The sequence below is a fragment of the Penicillium cinerascens genome (assembly GCF_028974065.1).
Source record: "Penicillium cinerascens strain IBT 15544 chromosome Unknown scaffold_4_segment0_segment1, whole genome shotgun sequence".
Taxonomy (NCBI): domain Eukaryota; kingdom Fungi; phylum Ascomycota; class Eurotiomycetes; order Eurotiales; family Aspergillaceae; genus Penicillium; species Penicillium cinerascens.
In genome coordinates, this window is record NW_026695298.1 from 1,411,416 (window position 1) to 1,428,650 (window position 17,235).

General features: G+C 51.1%; 5 protein-coding genes across 5 annotated transcripts; 3 read left to right on the top strand and 2 right to left on the bottom strand.

The window, feature by feature from the left end:
- Positions 1–2,591: 2,591 nt before the first annotated feature.
- On the bottom strand, positions 2,592–6,335 carry N7498_009628 (U2 snRNP complex subunit HSH155; the record flags this gene model as incomplete). Its single annotated transcript, XM_058456684.1, has 2 exons — positions 2,592–6,274; positions 6,326–6,335. 2 exons carry the CDS (start codon positions 6,333–6,335, stop codon positions 2,592–2,594), a joined length of 3,693 nt encoding a protein of 1,230 aa, XP_058303583.1.
- A 1,351-nt stretch (positions 6,336–7,686) lies between these two features.
- On the top strand, positions 7,687–8,503 carry N7498_009629 (DUF3455 domain-containing protein; the record flags this gene model as incomplete). The annotated part of the gene is made up of 2 exons (XM_058456685.1): positions 7,687–8,334; positions 8,396–8,503. The coding sequence occupies 2 exons, from the start codon at positions 7,687–7,689 to the stop codon at positions 8,501–8,503; spliced, it is 756 nt and encodes a 251-aa protein (XP_058303584.1).
- Positions 8,504–8,849: 346 nt separating this feature from the next.
- On the bottom strand, positions 8,850–11,141 carry N7498_009630 (uncharacterized protein; the record flags this gene model as incomplete). The annotated part of the gene is made up of 3 exons (XM_058456686.1): positions 8,850–10,574; positions 10,630–10,660; positions 10,711–11,141. The coding sequence occupies 3 exons, from the start codon at positions 11,139–11,141 to the stop codon at positions 8,850–8,852; spliced, it is 2,187 nt and encodes a 728-aa protein (XP_058303585.1).
- Positions 11,142–11,483: 342 nt separating this feature from the next.
- Positions 11,484–12,755, top strand: N7498_009631 (FAD-dependent oxidoreductase; the record flags this gene model as incomplete). Its single annotated transcript, XM_058456687.1, has 1 exon — positions 11,484–12,755. The coding sequence occupies one exon, from the start codon at positions 11,484–11,486 to the stop codon at positions 12,753–12,755; it is 1,272 nt and encodes a 423-aa protein (XP_058303586.1).
- Positions 12,756–15,300: 2,545 nt separating this feature from the next.
- Positions 15,301–16,155, top strand: N7498_009632 (SAP domain-containing protein; the record flags this gene model as incomplete). The annotated part of the gene is made up of 1 exon (XM_058456688.1): positions 15,301–16,155. One exon carries the CDS (start codon positions 15,301–15,303, stop codon positions 16,153–16,155), a length of 855 nt encoding a protein of 284 aa, XP_058303587.1.
- Positions 16,156–17,235: the final 1,080 nt, after the last annotated feature.

Here is a 17,235-nt window from a genome sequence, read left to right on the forward strand (position 1 = left end):
CTCTCTCTCTCTTGACATCCATCCCTGCTAGTTCACTCCCCGGTCGCCGGCGCAAGCTCCCCCTGCTCACTGACGCACTTGCAGAAAGGTGGAGTGTAATCTATTGCTTGGCTTATGTCACTTGGTGGCCGAACTTTGCCAATTCCGAAGTGAAAGAGCATTTGGATGTTGACGTCTGCGGGAAGCGCGAGGGCGATACACCCCTCGCTCCTCGCCGTCATCTGGCTGCAGGGTCTTGGTGCTTGGTCCCTTGCAAAGCACTTGGCGGATGTATGTTGTAGCTGAGCACTGAGCACTGAGCACTGAGCACTGTCCACTTCGTAGTTGAATCCCCGACCTCCGATCCCTGTCCTGATTCACCATGATTGGCCTCGCGATTTGGCCGTTTCCGACCATCTCACATGAATCCGCGGTATCTTGCATTGAGCTTGACAGGTACACCCGTGTACGCGGCCTGACGTCTATGGCCCTCGTCAAACCCCCACGACTCTTTACACATTTGTAAAACGCCCTCCCGTCCAAAAAAGTACCAGCACCGTGTCTATAGGAGTGGAGCCCGCATTTCGGCGTCCATTTCCCTGCATGTGCCACCGTGCCACTGACGCCTCCACGATCTCAGGATCTATGAACCTCAACTTGGATCCACAGTCCTTGCTGCCAAAGAGCCCATTCCCTGTCCCGGGAGCCACACCTCAGCCGTGTCCGCCGCCACTGCGTAAATTATAAGCTACAGTAATTAAACAAAAAAGGATAATAACATTAAAAAGAAAAGAAAAACCCAAAACCAAAACTCTAAACCTTGATCCCGAACGGGACAGTAGACCCTGAAAACAGGGGGCCGGTGGTGGATGGGGGCATGGAAGGGGCCCAGTAGAACGCCATGTAACGACCCCCTTATCTCAAGGTCTGTGTGTATCTTTCTCCGACGGTGTATGGCGTACGGTATATCCCAGGTAATTCCGAGTTGGAGATAGTACCTGATACCGAACTACACAGATCCCCATTCCCCGGTTCAGCAACCACAGGGGATCCTCTTTGGAAATATTTCAGGGGGAGGCTGTGTAGTTTAATGAGCTCTACATACTCTGCTACCTTCGCGCGGGATCTGGAATCCGTTCTGCCTAAAATGATTTCCCGGTCTATACAATCCTCACCACGACTCTGGTGCCTACGATATGCAGGCCAAATGCCTCCCCGCGCACAATTATATAGAAAAAGAAAATTAAAATCTTAAAGCACAGACGCAGAGTATACCTAGGTAAGGAAATCAAAATTAATAAAAAAAAAATTGAGAAAAAAAAAAAAAAAAAAAGAAGGGGGGGAGAAAAAGGGTCTCATCTAGCACGGAATCGTCGGTGACTATTGGCTGGAAGTCGAGTTCAGGGTAGAATTTTCGCGCAGAGATTCCCCACAGCCAAGAGGCGCGCCTGACGTCCCTCCGATGGAGCCCTGGAGAGCTTACGCGGCCACGTCCTGTGCCAAGCCTTCGCACGGTAAGCTTAGGCATTTGGCGTCTCTTGGCACTGGCCTGCCCCTCAGGTATGTGGATGTGGATGAACTGCGATTGCGATGTATGTTGTATGTATTGGACCCCTTGTGGTTACGCTGTCCCATTTACTATGGCCCGGTGGCAAATGTGTTGGAGAGTTGGCAAAAAGGGGGACGGCCTATGTCCCCCCTCCTTAGGCCGTGGATGAGGTACGGTTTGCGCTTTATTCCGAAAAGTTTGGTTGTGCGTTGCCTGCTATACTAGTAACCTGCTGCTATACCGTAGTTCGTATCTTTTCGTGATCCTGGGACCAGGTCTGTAGAGGACCCCGGACTGCTGCTTCCCCCGAGAGGAAGAAGATAGTCATGATTGACATGATTGTCGTTGATGAGCGTGCTATCACTGCCACCAGGGTCTGGAGGATCGGGAACGGTCGCGATCGACTCCATGTCAGGCACGTGAGGTATATCGAGTGATTTCGATGTAAATGTAGTTCGATATGCTTGATGCGACAGGTTAATTGCTTTGAAGGTAAACGTGGCTTTTTTTCTGTTCTTAATAAGGATCTGTCAACGAGGTGCACTATATCTCTAGCAGATATATAGTGGGCGGATCCTCCAATACTACCTGACGAAGGAACCAGATCATCTCATGTGCTACTCCATGAAATCATCTCACGGAGCTCTTCTTATCTTTGCTGATAGAACATCGGCCCCGTCGCTAGAAAAGGCAACTGCCATATGCAGCCACCGAATGGTGCGACAACCACAAGTACGCCTGCAGGCATTGCTCACGAGGCGGAGCCCTGGAGAATCAGGTTGACAGGCTAGAATATGACGTGTTTCAGCCTCCAAAGCCCCCGACCGATAAGTGTCTGATTACAGGCAAGTACTCGCCTATCGGCTGCAGAGAGAATATGTGAAACCTTGGAATAAATTCCCTAGTGACTTTTGAAACTTGATATACAGTCAACCACGCCGACCGTCCGAATGTCCCTGCATGAATAGAGAACGATAAAAAGAAAAACCGGCTAGCAAACACAAAGATTCCGAAGGTAGTTATGCATAAGAAGAAAGCAGATCGACAAATTACAATGTCGTCCTTAGACGATAATAAACAACTCCGGCCGGTCCATGCCATCATCCTCCAAGCCCGGGTAGTAGGGGACCATCGCGTCGGCTCCCTGCACGTAGGCATCATTGTACAGGCGCCAATAAGGCGTGCGCACCTTACGAGCTGGGTGGAACAAGCCTGCCCATACGTAGTTCATGACCACACCGGTACCGACAGACATGCGGATTGCGTCGATGGCTTCAATAATTCGGTCGATGACGTGAGGGCTAGTTTCGAAGATGTTGGGGAAGATCAGGTTGAGGAGATGGAGCATGGCATCCTCGCAGCCGAGACCGACGACACCGAGCGCAATGTGCTTGACTACGCTGGCGGCGGTTTGTCGGTGGACTTGGTCTCGGTCGATGAGCGCATCCTCGAGCAGGGGGGTGACGGCGTAGACGTAGTCCTTGGCCATCTCGCCGATGTACTCGAACAAGAAGGACATGGCTTTGAGAACACCGTTTTGCACGTTGAGCTCGGGCACGCGGTACTCATTCATCAAGGCCGGGAGGACGGTGAAGGGAGCGCAAGTCTCGGCGACGATACCGATCGCGACGGCTGTACAGACACGGGACTGACGCTCCTGGACACGGAGGTTGTTGAGGAGGGTAGCAAGCACATCTTGGGGACCGATGGCCTTGGCGATGAAGCCGAAGGTGTTGTTGGCTGCTCGACGAATGCCCTTCTTGTGGGCTTTCAACATATCCAGCAGCTCGAAGCAAATACGCATCCATTCACGGGCGTTGACGGACTCGGGGCCACGGTCGGCGATACGACCGACTAGGTCAATGGTATTCTCCTGCACCTTCTCGTGACGGTTTCGCAGGATGGGAGTGAGTCGGGGCAGAAGGTCGCGAATGGGTGGTTGCATCTGGTTGATACCGACCACGGTGACGATGGAGCGCAGAGCACCCAAGATTGAACCCAGCACCTCAGGGTACTCTTCACCCAGGTATTCGTAAAGCACAATACCGAGCTTGCCCATGAGGGCGTCCTCACCACACTGCTTCATGACCATCGCAATGCGCGAAATGAGGTCTGCTGCCTGTTGTCGAACCGTAGCAGACTTGTTGTTCAACCGCCACAGGATAGTACTGACGATCTGTGGAAGGTATGGCTTGCAGCGTGTGCCCAGAGCATTAACCGCAGTACCGAAGCCGTTTAGGATGACAATATCCTCGATGCTTTGCTCCTGGAATGCGTAAAGGACACCATCGATGAGTCTCTCCTCCAACCGCTCAGAGATATCCGCCGCTCCCAGCGAGGCAATCAGCTTCTCAACTGTTTCGACGGTCATTTTGCGGTAGGGCTCGCTTTCGTCCTTCAGGTTGTTGACGACCCGCTCCAAGATCTCACCAACTCCAACTTTCTGGCCCAGGTCGACAGTAGTGTCCACCACCTGGCGGTAGTTTCGCCGATCGAGTGCCATGCGCCTGACCCAGAAGCTTTTGAAGAAGTCGGTCAAGACGTGTTCCTTGAGGTAGCCAGCGGTCACACCATCTGTGCTTGAGCACTGTGACACCACTTTCAGAACAACCTTCTTCATCTCCTCGTCGGGAGACGAGAATTCTCGGAGAAGAATCTCCATGATCTGACTAGTATAGTAGTTGGCATATTCCTCGTCCATGAGGGGAATAATGTAGCCAACAGCCTTCAAGAATGCAGCAAGACCCTTACCGCGCTGTTTGCGGGCCCCAGTCCATAGAGGGTTCAGAATCTCGTCAAAGCTCTCAATACCGTAGGGGTTGGCGGCTTCGGCCAAAGCAGCCACGGCCAGGGCGGTAACAGTTCTGACCTTAGCCTGTTCATCGCTCAGGTTGTCCGAAATGCAGTCAACAAGGCCCTTAAGATGCGGGAGAATGGCGCAGCCCATTAAGATAGGGATTTGTTGAACGATCTTGACACCGGTGTGACGAGCCTGCCAGGACTTCTTACTGCGACACACCGCACGAAGGAAGGGGAGGAGAGCCGGGATACCGAGGGCAGAGGCCACAACGGCGAAGGCTCGGGCGGTGGTGTTTCGGACATACTCGTCGACATGGTCGATATCAGGTCGCATTGTGCTGATCATGGTGGCGAGACCAGCAGCCTTGGAAAGGTTGGAGATAATTTCTCGACCTTCCACACGGGCATAGTAGTCTTGATCAATGAGCAGTGGCTCAATGACGACCAAAATCTTATGGACATAAGGCCGGACCAAGTCGTCCAGCTTGTAGAGCACTCGATCAATGACCTTTACCAGCAAGTGACGTTCCTGATCCTCCAAGGACTTCTCCATGAGCAAAGGAAGAATCTGGTTGAAAAGAGGACCGGCTCCGAAGTTTCGGGCATTGTCGGTAAGCTGTCTCAATGCCGTCTTTCGCATGGGTGGTGTGCCATTCTTGACCTTGAGCAGCAATCGCATGATCTTTCGCTCTTTCATTTCCTCGACAGTCATGGAGCTCTCGTCACCAGCCTCCATCAGCTTCCCGAAGTAGGCCATATCCTCTGGCTTGAAGAACTGCAGATCGCCAACACCTGGGATATCGGTAGGAAGCTCCTTGCCCATGGAGCGGACGCTCTCAGGCTCTTGCATCATGAAACCTCCAACTCCACCGGCACCACTCATAGGCGCCGGCGTCGCCATCATCTTCCGCGCCGGGTTCCGGATTGGTGCGTAACCCGGAGGGGGATCCAAGATCTTGTAGCCCTCGGTAGGCAGCATCATGTCAAGTTCCTCATCAGACCACGGGGCATTCCGACCGCTCAAGTCAGTTCCGAAGCTTGTGGGAATCATAGCCGCTCCTCCCTGGGACGGGTGCATAGGAGTGGAAAGGCCGTCGTTGCCAACGGGGGTTGCTGCTGTGAGCGATGGTGCTTGATCCCATCTCGAGCGGCGCTTGGATCCATCTTCAGCGGCTCCTGGTGCGGGTGTCTCGTCCCATCGGGACCTCTTGGTTTTCGCCTCAGCCTGCTCGCCTTCTGGCCCAGCAGCAGCTTCAGAAGCAACGTCCCAGCGCTTCTTGCGTTTTCTGCTAGCGGATGCATCAGCATCAGCATCAGCAGTTGATCCAGCCTCTGCACTCTCCTTGTCGCTTTCCATCATCTTCAGAGTAGCCTGACGCTCGGAGACATCCTCGCCACGCTCACGCTTCTCGGCAATCAGCTTCTGGACACGCTCTTCTTCCTTCTCGATTTCTCGCAAAGCCATGACCTCTCGGTAGGTCTGGCCATTTTCATCCGCATGTGCGTTCGCGTTGGCAGCAAAAGGGTCGGCGCGCGTCGGAGTCAGACCACCGCGGTCGAATCGGCGCTTTTGATAGTCGGTCTCGCGGTCGGCGATGCGCGCGGCCTTCTCGCGGCCCAGAAGAATATCCTCCTCTTCAACACCATTTCCCTGTGCCATCTCATCGATCTGACTGCGGGTTGCGGTATACTGACCAACCAAGCTGTGGCCGCCGTTCGCATCTTCCATCTCTTCATCGTCACCGTTTACAGCGATAGAGGTGTCGTAGCCGGTAAACCTGTCCGCCCCTTCCCGTTCGTACAGAGTCGTATCGAAGGATTCGGTAAGGGAGGCCTTGGTCGAATTGTCAGTGCGTTGACCGGACGGATCAAAGGTCCTAGAACCTTTCTTGCCAGCGGCAGCAGCATTGCGCTCCGCCTGGAGCCGCCGGACAGCTTCAATATCGGCTGAAAAGAGAGTCAGTACCGGGCCGCAGTGGGGAATTCCATAAAACCTACCGTCGGACATTGTGATGCAGAGTCAAGTCAAATATGAGATTATGATCGCGCAGAATGGCTACATTCGGATAAAGCACCGCGAAAACGGCAGCATCGATGATGGGGTAGCTCTTGCTGATGATCCGCGATGGAGTGCAAAATGCACGTCGCCAGCAAAGTCGCGCTAGTAGATGACTAAGATAGCACGATCACGTGACAAATAAACATTTGTATCACGTGATGAATAACGGCATTTGTCGAGAGGGGGTAATGGTCATTCAATCAACACCAATGCCATCAACCTAAGATGAGAAACAGGGATTAAGGACCAACTCGCTTTGGTGTGCATGGAATTGTGAAGACGGGGTGGGGAACCCAAGATGCCTTACACGACATTCGTGGCGCCCATGGGCGCTTAGGGACTATTTATGTCACACACGAACTGTATCAGTGGAGTAGTCTTAGTCAGTTACTATTTTCATACCACGGGTATGTATATGTACTTTGGTATCTGAGCGAGACTGTGACTATGAGGGATAAGCCCGCATTTAATAGCCTTTCTTAGCGCATGAGGCGTACAAATCTTACCAACATCCGTGGACATATGTTGATAGCCATGTCTACAAATCGAAGACAAGCGGGCTATAATGAAGCTCTGAATATTCCAAGGCAGATTTAGCATTGCCTCGATTGGGTAGTGCTTGAGGGTTTGGCTCACATTCTTCCGGGGCAATTGTTGTTGAACTCTCGTAGGTAACACTCCCAAGGGTTGCCGGCGGCTAGCATGAGATGGTTCGGGATGTAACATGTACTTAGACTACGCCGTGTTGTTACATCAAACTAGGCTTTACATTGGCTACTTACTGTAAGCTAAGAGCCCCTTGTTATACCGGCTTATTACCGGCTCGCTAAGCTTTGAGGCTTTGGCCGGCAGCCAACAAAGAGAACCAATTTAGTATAGTTTTCTAGCTCCGAGAAGCCCACCCGGTTTGCCAGCGCACAGGGAACCTATTCCAACGTTAGTAGCTATAGATAGTTTCTCGAACCGTGGTTCCTTCCATACAAGGCGGACTTAAAGGCTGATGAGCTATATTCCATGGCGATTAAGATCGTATTTCTGTTGGCCTACAATAAAGCCTTGCGTACTATTTCTACGAGGCACTTCCCCTCAAAGAACAGTTCGAAGCTTTTTGCGTCCTGATTCCCGAAGTCATCTGAGCCCACGGAAGGTTTCACTTCATTAACTAGAAACCCCCTGAGTGTTTCTGAATTTGTGCTCAGAGCCATCGACCTTTCGTCTTCACATTCTCATCATATTATAACCGCGATCAAGTCCTCCGAAACCCATCATCCTCGACTGTATGAAGGGAAATACCATCAACATGCATATTTTTTCACCATTGCTACTCATCCTGACCATGATGTTGGCTGAAGCCACAGTCCTTCCTGGCCCGCTGCAAGTGGCCAATACCTTTTCTCATATTGCCAACGAGCTCGGGCACATCAGCCTTGGGAACTGCTCGTTGGCACATGCATGCCTTCCTCTCAAAGATACCAAGGTAGCCCTCCCTGACCCGTCATCGCACTTGACTCTCAAGTACATTACCGTGGGTCGCGGGATTCAAAACTACTCGTGTCCATCCATCCATGCCTCCTCCCGAAACACTACAACTCCCAAGGCAATCGGTGCTGCAGCCACCCTTTTCGACGCTTCCTGTGTTGCCTCTACCTCGATGAATCTGTTACATGAGCTTCCTGCCATTGCTGCTCGCACCCCCCTTGGATCTCTAGCCTTCATGGCAGAGATGTTGAGCAGCACCACAAACTCTTCGTACCTCATAGTTGGCGAACATTACTTCGATGCCGCTGGGGACCCCTTCTTTAATTTGAAGCTCAGTGGACATGATGACTGGATGGTTGCCGCGAAGATCGCATCGGTCTCAGCGCCTACGAGGGTGTATACAACCAAGACTGCGAGCAAAGATGTTGCCTGGCTAAGTTTAAAGCGCAAGGATGGACAGGGAATTAAGGTCAGTAACCTACAGTTCATCCATGCCGATTGAGATAAAACATCCTCTAACCAAATACTAGGAGGTGTACCGAGTTATGACCTTTGAAGGAGGCGCTCCGTCAACATGTGCTGGTTTGAACGATACTGTTATTGTCGATTACGCTGCCGAGTACTGGTTTTATGGATAACCGGGGTGAAGATTTCGTCGAGGGGCTTTTACTGAACTTCTGTAGCCGGCTGGTATTAGAAGAACGCCCTATCAAGAACTTTTCCAATGTATTGATGATTTATCCTTGCGGAATATAGGCAAATCTGACTGCCCTCTTACTTGATATAGGCCCACAAGTCTGAACGGCTTACTATTTTGAACGTTAAGACAATGCAGTAGATGACCTGGGATACTGTGCGTTTTCAGATTACTTGAATTGATGAACTAGCTATAATGTACACGTGAATAAGCCTCCGGATGCGCGTCAGCAAGTCGTACTCTCAGCCAGCTCAGAGCAGTTTGCTGTTGTGATTATTGAACAAAATTCACCAGCTGCACCAGTTGGGAAGCCCACTAGACTCCCAGTCCATTAGTGCCCAGTCAAGTTGATTAAAATCGATATCTGACTGGGCGTACTCGGGAAGACCAAGACCTCCTCCTGCGAATCCATCCGGCCCTCCACTGTATGGTAAGCTGTAGCTACCAGATCCCATGGGCATTGGCATTGTTGAGCCATCGATATCTATGCCGATAGAGTCGTGGGATAGGGCCTGTTCACGGCTTTCATCTTGAGGGTTCCCTGATTTCCTGGCCATGTCATCCCGGATGTAGGATACAATCCTGGGAGGTACTGGAGGCTTTCCTAACCGTGTGGATGCCGCGTTATATGCATCCCAAGCCGGAAGAACGAGCCTGGAAAATATTTTGAGGAGTGGGCAGTCAATGTCTTCAGGGACATTGATTCTAGCATCAAAGTTGTCACTCATAACTTCCCAGGCCTTCTCAGCTTGCGTGTGAGTCGGTCGCCTCTTGAAGTCTTGCAGTATGTGGATATATGCGGGGAGCGGGAAGTGAAAATTCACATGCCAAATGAACCCTTTGGTAAGAGGTGAAGTCATGATCTTAGTATCTCCTTCAAGCATCTCCATGGCATGGAAAACAGCGAAATCACGCCGCCTCTCGGTCACATCCGAAGACGACTCCAAAAGCTTTGAGTAATGCTCTACAAGTCTGTATTTCGCAATGTAAGTCCGAGTTGTCCAGATCGTCATGAAATGAAGTGGATTTTCCGGGTTGCAAAACTTCAGATATTTATCCTCGATCATCCTTTCCAAAGCGTCAAGCTCACTGTTTTCGGGATTAGAGTGCCGCTGAGCATCATTGGTGGCGGAGACAAAATTCGGAGTGTGGTAGTCAAAATGAAACTTAGCATGGCGAACAAACTCGCGAAGTTCACTGCGCACAACGACGAAAAGTGCCTCACTAGATGTATTCAAAACCAGTGGGGGTTCTTTCATTTCAGGTCGAAGATCAGAATCGTTCACATTGAGAGGGATTTTACAGTCCCAAGTGGGAGCCAGCGCAACGTTTTTGTAGTCAGCTAGCTCACCAATGCGAGTGTCGAAGAGTTTGATTGACCACCAGAGTCGCCTGCACATTTCGGCTTCGAGAGGTGTATGCTTGGAGCAAACCACCTCGCTGTGAATCCCTATACGGTGTGCAATGCGCATCGCTATGCCGAGCATGGAGGACATAGATCGAGGATCTGTGCTGCGTCCAATGGAGACCAGGAAGAGATAAAACGCAGTCAAACATTCGCGATCGCCGGTCCGCAGGTAGCCGCAGTTCAACAGGGCTTGCTGGCAACCAAATTGATACTTGGCCAAGAGCTCTTCCCTTGACGATCTAAATGCAGTCTGACATTCATCGGCTGTAATGCTCATGATAGCAATGGAGTATATGCCAAACAGGAGTGCCTCAAAAGTGCAGCTAACACCAGCGAGATTGCTGGCTACTTCAATAATGCGGCTTTGTAGACTAGGTGTGTGTGTAACCTTGAGCAAAGGATCGACATTGTCCAGATAGATCTGCCAAAGCCGAAATAGCTGGACTGGTTCAGGGTGAAGAGTAGAAAGTTCGACAGCCGTCTTGCGCGAACCAAAGAGAAGAAGATTGTCATGTTCAGCAAATAGTTGATCCCATGCCTTCTTGACTCCATCCAGGCTCAATTCGTCATGTGAGGATTCCCTCTCATTGTCATTTTGTGGAAACTGTCTCGATCATCAGTAAAACGAACTTGGGATTTGAAAATAGAAATCAGCATACACCTTGTGTTCTCAGAGCATGCCAAAAATTCCTGGGGCAGTTAGCCACACGCAAAGGCTGTTCTAGGAAGAGTGTCCGTACTTGGCCTCATGTATTTCTTTAGGGGTTTCGGATGTGGAGGGAGATGACTGATCCATGCTCATCGAGTCTGGTAGTTCACCATCCGAATCATGATCAACTGCTGCGTTGGGGGGTCTTTTATTTCCAGTTGTGCTTTTGTGGAGTGGTTCGAACGTGATCTTGTTCTGGCGGAGGAGATCCTCATACTTGCGGATCCGCTCCAGAAGGTCCCGCTCAGGAAAGCGGCGTTTTCGCTGTCGCGGATTCAGCGCCGCAGGAACGCACTCTGCCTTAAACCTGAGGCAATTGGAGCAAGGGAATTTTCGATCACATTTGACCTTGCGCTGCTGGCAGAGCACGCAGGCGAGGGTACGCTGAGACTTTGTTCGGGAGCATACCGAGGGCGGGGCCGGCGATGAGCCAAGTTCGGAGTCGGGAGGTATACTTGACATAGCGTGTTCAGCCGAGGACCCATGCGCAAGATCTACAGCCTTTTCGAATATGAAATTCCCGTGTCGTACACAGGGCAGTCTTCAAATCGGCAGATGAAGCTCGGGAAATTCCAAGACCCGAGTAGTGAGGTCGGGCTCAGTCATGTGACCGATCGGGGGTTTCTAAGGCCCGAGGAGGCAACGATTTCTGACAGCGACTGAAGTATAAGTAGGCTGGCTGCACTTTCAAGGTTCAAATTGCTCGTCATTGCATGAATTAAAATTATTCGACAGTGCAAAAATCGATCACTTTTGGGTTGCTACCATCTTGCATCTATATATCTTTTTGAAAGTGCCCATACTATGTCCTCTCCACCAAGAATCGCCATTGTCGGCGGTGGTCCCGGTGGACTAACCGTTGGTCTTTTGCTACACCGACGTGGGATCTTATCCACTATATTTGAGCTTCGCCAAAAACCCACCGATGAGGAGCTGGCTAAGCCTTCCGGCATGCTTGACCTCCATAAGGAATCTGGCCTTGCTGCCATCAGAGAGTGCGAACTATACGACCAATTCCTCCAGCTCACGGGCGAGTGCTCAGAGGCACAAAAGGTCTCGGACAAGGATGGCAACATTCTACACCAGGACGAAGGAGAACTGAGTGATCGCCCCGAGATCTCCCGCCACGCTCTCACAAAACTCTTGAGTTCTCATTTACCGGCCGAAAACATCAAATACGGCTACAAGCTCTACTCAGCTACAAGCATATCCACACCGAATGGCACTGAGACGGAACTGGACTTTGGGCCCAATGGCAAACAAAGATTTGATTTGGTCATCGGTGCCGACGGAGCTTGGTCCCAGGTTCGCAACATGCTATCAGACATCAAACCCCAGTACGCAGGAATACAGAACATTACTACTACATTTCGACACGTTTCGACAAAATATCCGCATCTGGCGGAATTGGTTGGCCCTGGAAGCTTCGCTGCGCTTGCCTTTCGGCACGGCGTCATGTCCCAGCGTGGGCCGCAAGACGTAGCCCGCATCTTCATCTTCCTGACAACACCGGATGAGCATCTTCCCGTCTCAGCAGGGTTGGCGGGCCGCGCTGCTTCAGATGCAAAAGAGTTACTCTTGAATAACGATGAGTTCTTGGGACGTTTTGGTCCCAAGATCAGGGAGCTGGTTAGTGTTGCATGCGACGAAGAGACGAACGACAACCCGGGGGCCGCTTTGGACATCAGACCATTATATACGCTACCAATTGGTGTCTCGTGGGAGCACAAGCCAAACGCAACGCTCATCGGAGATGCTGCACACTTGATGTGTCCCTGGGCTGGCGAAGGAGTGAACCTGGCAATGTGGGACTCGCTCTTGCTAGCTCATGCCATCATCAAGGCTTACCATGCTGCCAAAGACCAAGGTGCCTCATTTCAAAGTGAGCTGGATCCCTTGATGAAAGAATTCGAGGATGAAATGTTCGTACGCACCAAGGAGAAGGCGAAGGAGACTTACAGCAACGGCCAGATGATGTTTGGAGAAGATGGAGCGACGGCCTTCAGAGACTTCTTCCGCGCGATATACAGCCAAAACGAGGGAAAGGAAACCTTGGAAGCTATACGTGCTGCCTAGGTAAGGGCAAAACTGCTCGCTCCCCACTCCGTTTGATTTTCTTGATAGAGCTCTTTTTTTTTTCAACTGATTACATGCAATTAGATGCCTGGGTGATATTGTATTAGATAGCTTCATTTTCATCGCAAATTATATGTATATAATAAACAAACAACAAAACTTGAAGATATATGAAAGCCAATATCAACGAGAATTTTTCTTCACAACATTTGAATGGGGATATGATTTAGTGTTCTGAATTTGGATCTTGGTAATCATGTACAGTGACGCAGCAAAAGTATTAACACCCCCCTGGACCCACGCCTACACCGCCCTCTCACCGCCTACCTAGGAACACGCTAGTAGTAGCTCAATAATCTCGCGTTTTTGCGCGTTATTCTGTTTATACCTCCTGAATCTCCTTATTTTGCTATCTATTATGGCACCGCGGTCTGAATTGACACCTGCGCTACGTGAGCGTATATGTGAGCTGTCCCAAGCTGCGGGATGGGGCTATAAACGTATTCAAAAGCGCTATCCTTGGGTCTCTCTTTCTAGTATACGCTATACTATTAAAAAGGACCGCGAACGACTCGATGGTGTCTCTAAACCACGCTCTGGACGCCCACGGAAGCTTGATGAAGCTGATCGTGAGCGTTTGTTAAACGCTATTGAGGAAAATCCTAAGATTACCCGCGTTGATTTGCTTGCAAATGTGTCGAATAAGGTTAGCTATATTCCTTTAGTTTTAAATGCTTACTGACCTAAATTTTTGGTTAAATATGACTCGATCCGACGCCTTTTAAACGCCGAGAATATGCGAAAGTGGCGCTGTAGCTGGCGGCCCTATTTGACCGAACAAAATGCGCTAAAACGGCTTTAATGGGCGCATCGCTATCGACACTTTATTGCTGAAGATTGGGCTCGTGTCTATTGGTCTGACGAATGTATAATTGAGCGCGGTATTGGTGTTCGTCGTGAATGGACTTTTATTCGCCCTCGAGATCAGCCTAAGGAGAGACAATGTCAAGGTCTTCCTATAAAAGGAAACCAAGTTAAGCAGATGTTTTGGGGGGCTTTTTCTAGCAGCACACAACGCACTGGCCTTATCCCTCTATTTGGAAACCCTGAAGCACCTCGCGGAGGCGTTGATCGCTTTATTATTCGAGATTTATATCTCCGAATGCTGCCTACATTAATGAATTATGAGGGTGGTATCTTTCAGCATGATAATGCGCCTACACATACTGTATACGTTGTCCGCGATACTCTACGCGAGCTAGGAATTAAGGTAATGGAATGGCCGCCTTATTCGCCTGATTTAAACCCTATTGAGAACCTATGGGCGCTCTTGAAGGCTAAAATCTATGAGTTACGGCCGGATCTTATTGATATGCGTAATAATAGCGCGTCCTACGCTATTCTAGTGGAGACAGCACAGATAGCATGGGAAGAACTAGAAATACAGCACCTAACGCATCTATCTGAGACGATGCCGCACCGGGTGGAAGCTATTATTGAGAGCCAGGGCTGGTATACGCCCTACTAGATAGAAATTCATGGAGTTTTAGGCCGGCAGAATATTAGGTAATAAGGGGGGGTGGGTCTAGGGGGTGTTAATACTTTTGCTGTGTCACTGTACCAACACCTGGGCAGCCAGCCTCTCTAGCCAACATGAATGCTGGCGCCAGAAGATTTGGATGATGGATTCGATGTTTGTGCACATTTCTTCTCCATGGAAGCCACCATTGACACTCAGTCTAATTGAATAGTGAGTAGAGTCGTGATTTCTGTTCTGCCTCAGGCCACAAGTGGCACAGGTACGGGGTGTGGCGCAGTGCATGCATATCCCAACGCCCCACATCGGGGTGACCTCAGCTATATCTGGTCGAACAGCTGGCAAAGATGACTCATAGACAAGGATGTCGCAGATTTTCAGCGGGTCAAGCTATGACTTGGCAACTCGAGATTTCGCCAAAGTGGCGCTTTGACCGGCTCACGGAGAATTTGGTAGCTGTCAGTGGCGCTTTCTTGCAAGCTTGTTAGTCTGTATCGATATAGAGCCGATTTACTTTGACGGGCTTTCATCAAAAGGCAAAAGAGAAAGGGTCCATGCTTTCCTCCACTCGGAGGCCCCGACATGTGTTGATCACTGGCCAATTTCATATGTATGTCTATACGCATTCGATGATAGGTAGGAGGCATCTGCCACCTGCTTCTTGCCAGAGATAGAAAAATCAACCAATGCTGTGATTTGTAAATTAATTGTGAGCATAAGGAGAACCATCGTGGAAGTTTGCGAAAGTGACGATTATAGATGAGAACAAAGCCTACCATGTGGCTGTGCTGGTCACGTGGAGGGGAGCCTGGAGAACGCGCCTGCCGGGTCGCGTCCTCGCCCCAGCACTACACTCATCCATTTCCATCCATTCCTTACTTTCGCATTTGTCGCATGATGATTGCGGATCGACTGTGATAATATCCATCCACGTTTGACCCACCTGAACCCACGTCCGATCCCCGCTCATCCAAGACCGTCTCCCATACCGCAATCCTTGACAACGAAATGGCGACCGACTACAGTAAGAAGACCAATGCCGACTTGGTCGAGATTCTGAAGTCCCGGTCTCTCCCTCACACTGGAAAGAAGGCCGATTTGGTCGCCCGTATCCAGCAAGACGATGAGAAGAACTCGGGTGGAGCTCCAGCTGCCCCCAAGACCGATGCTGCCGAAGATGTCATTGATTGGGATGACGATGTCCCTGCCGTAAAGCCGGCCACCGAGGCAGGTGCCAAATCAATTGCTGCTGGCGGCAAGGGCGCTGTCGCCAACCCCGTCGCCGTGCCCAACCAGAAGCTTGATACCGATCCCGCTACCTCTCATGAGCTCAAGGTAGAATCGGCCGGCGCCGGCGCCGCGACGGGCGAGGCCCCCTCGTCTGCGACCGAGGTCGAGCAGAAGCCCACTGTCGATTACACCAAGGGTCTCCCTACCACCGACCTGGAGGCGGAGTTGGCGAAGCGCAAAGCTCGTGCTGCCAAGTTCGGCATCGTTGAGGATGAGGAGACTGCTGTGAAGGAGGCCGAGAAGCAGCTGGAGCGCGCAAAGCGATTTGGCACCGGCGGTACTGATGAGGCCAGCACCAATGTTGGTGTTCGGGGTCTTGATGAAGCTCTTCCCGAGAAGTCCCGCAAGAGAGGCCCTGCCGACCAGGGCCAAGGTGGACGCGGAGGAAAGCGACGTGACCAGGGCCGGAATCGCAACCGAGGCAACCCGGGCAACCAGAACCGAAACGCCGGCGGAAACAAGGGCGGAAGCGGCGGTGGAAACAACGCGCAGAGCAGTCAGCCGAAGAGCTGGAGTGAGAAGGATGTTGCTGCGATGGAAGCTCGCAAGAAGCGTTTCACAACTGCCGCCTAGACGCGTGATCTTGCTTTTGATGTACACCATGTGACATGGAATTTTTCTTTGTTTTACATATCGGGATCTTTACGGGCGTTCGTGCTGAGTTGGTATCAGGGAATCCGAGGGTCAATCAGTCAAATCAAATTATTTTCATATCGGTGATTCGACGATCATGTATATCAGTAGCGAAATTGCTATACGAATAATGTAAAGGAAACAGACGATAGCACGTACCAAGAGAGCACTTTCTTGATAAGGGCTAAGCACCGAGACTCGAAACTCGAAACGCGAGGCTCGTGGACCCCGCGTGCGCAGTCAGCTGAAAGGTGCATTAGCTCTGGTTCCTGCAGCTTGAACGCGAACCAGTGTGGTTTCAAAAGGTACCTCCCTCTGGCCCATTCCCTCCAGATCGGCGCTCTAGGATCGACGAACCCATTTGCGCTTGGCTTCTAATCCCGTGTTCTGGCGCGGATCTCGAGAAGAGAAGTATGAGGAATGCCGCAGAAAGTGGGCTCGGGACTCTACTCTCGAAACAGTTACCGCCGGTCTCCACATGGGACAGGGCACCAGCAGCGAATCGGTGGCCGCCAGTCGTTTTTTTTAAACGGTGGCTGCTTGGGCTAACAGGTCGATAGGCAGTAACCACGTCAATGAGAGTGCAGAACGCCTTCATTGCTGGAGCGCCGTGTGGAGCATCACTGCCCGCTGGACCAACCCCGCCGCAGTGGTCCCGAACGGGGCCACCTACCGCCTAGGGGCGAATTACTGGCTTCATTGCGCATCTTACTGGCTGAACGTATCCCGAGTCCAAATGAATTCGGTGAGATGACGGTGCTTTGGGGAAAGAGCGGGCCCCCACTAGTTATATCCAACCTTGGGACCATTTCTTTAAGGCCCCCCGATCGAAAGGCTCGGGACGGGCCTTTCGCTGTACCAGACTCTGGATAACGGCTCGATGTCTCGGGTGAAACTTGTCATGTCGCGGTAAATTCGTTTGGACTTGTCTAGACGAGACAGTATACATCACATCACCTAAAGGTGGCAAGTACATAGAGACGTATAGATCGTCCAAGGTCTCGCGTGTCACGTTACGCT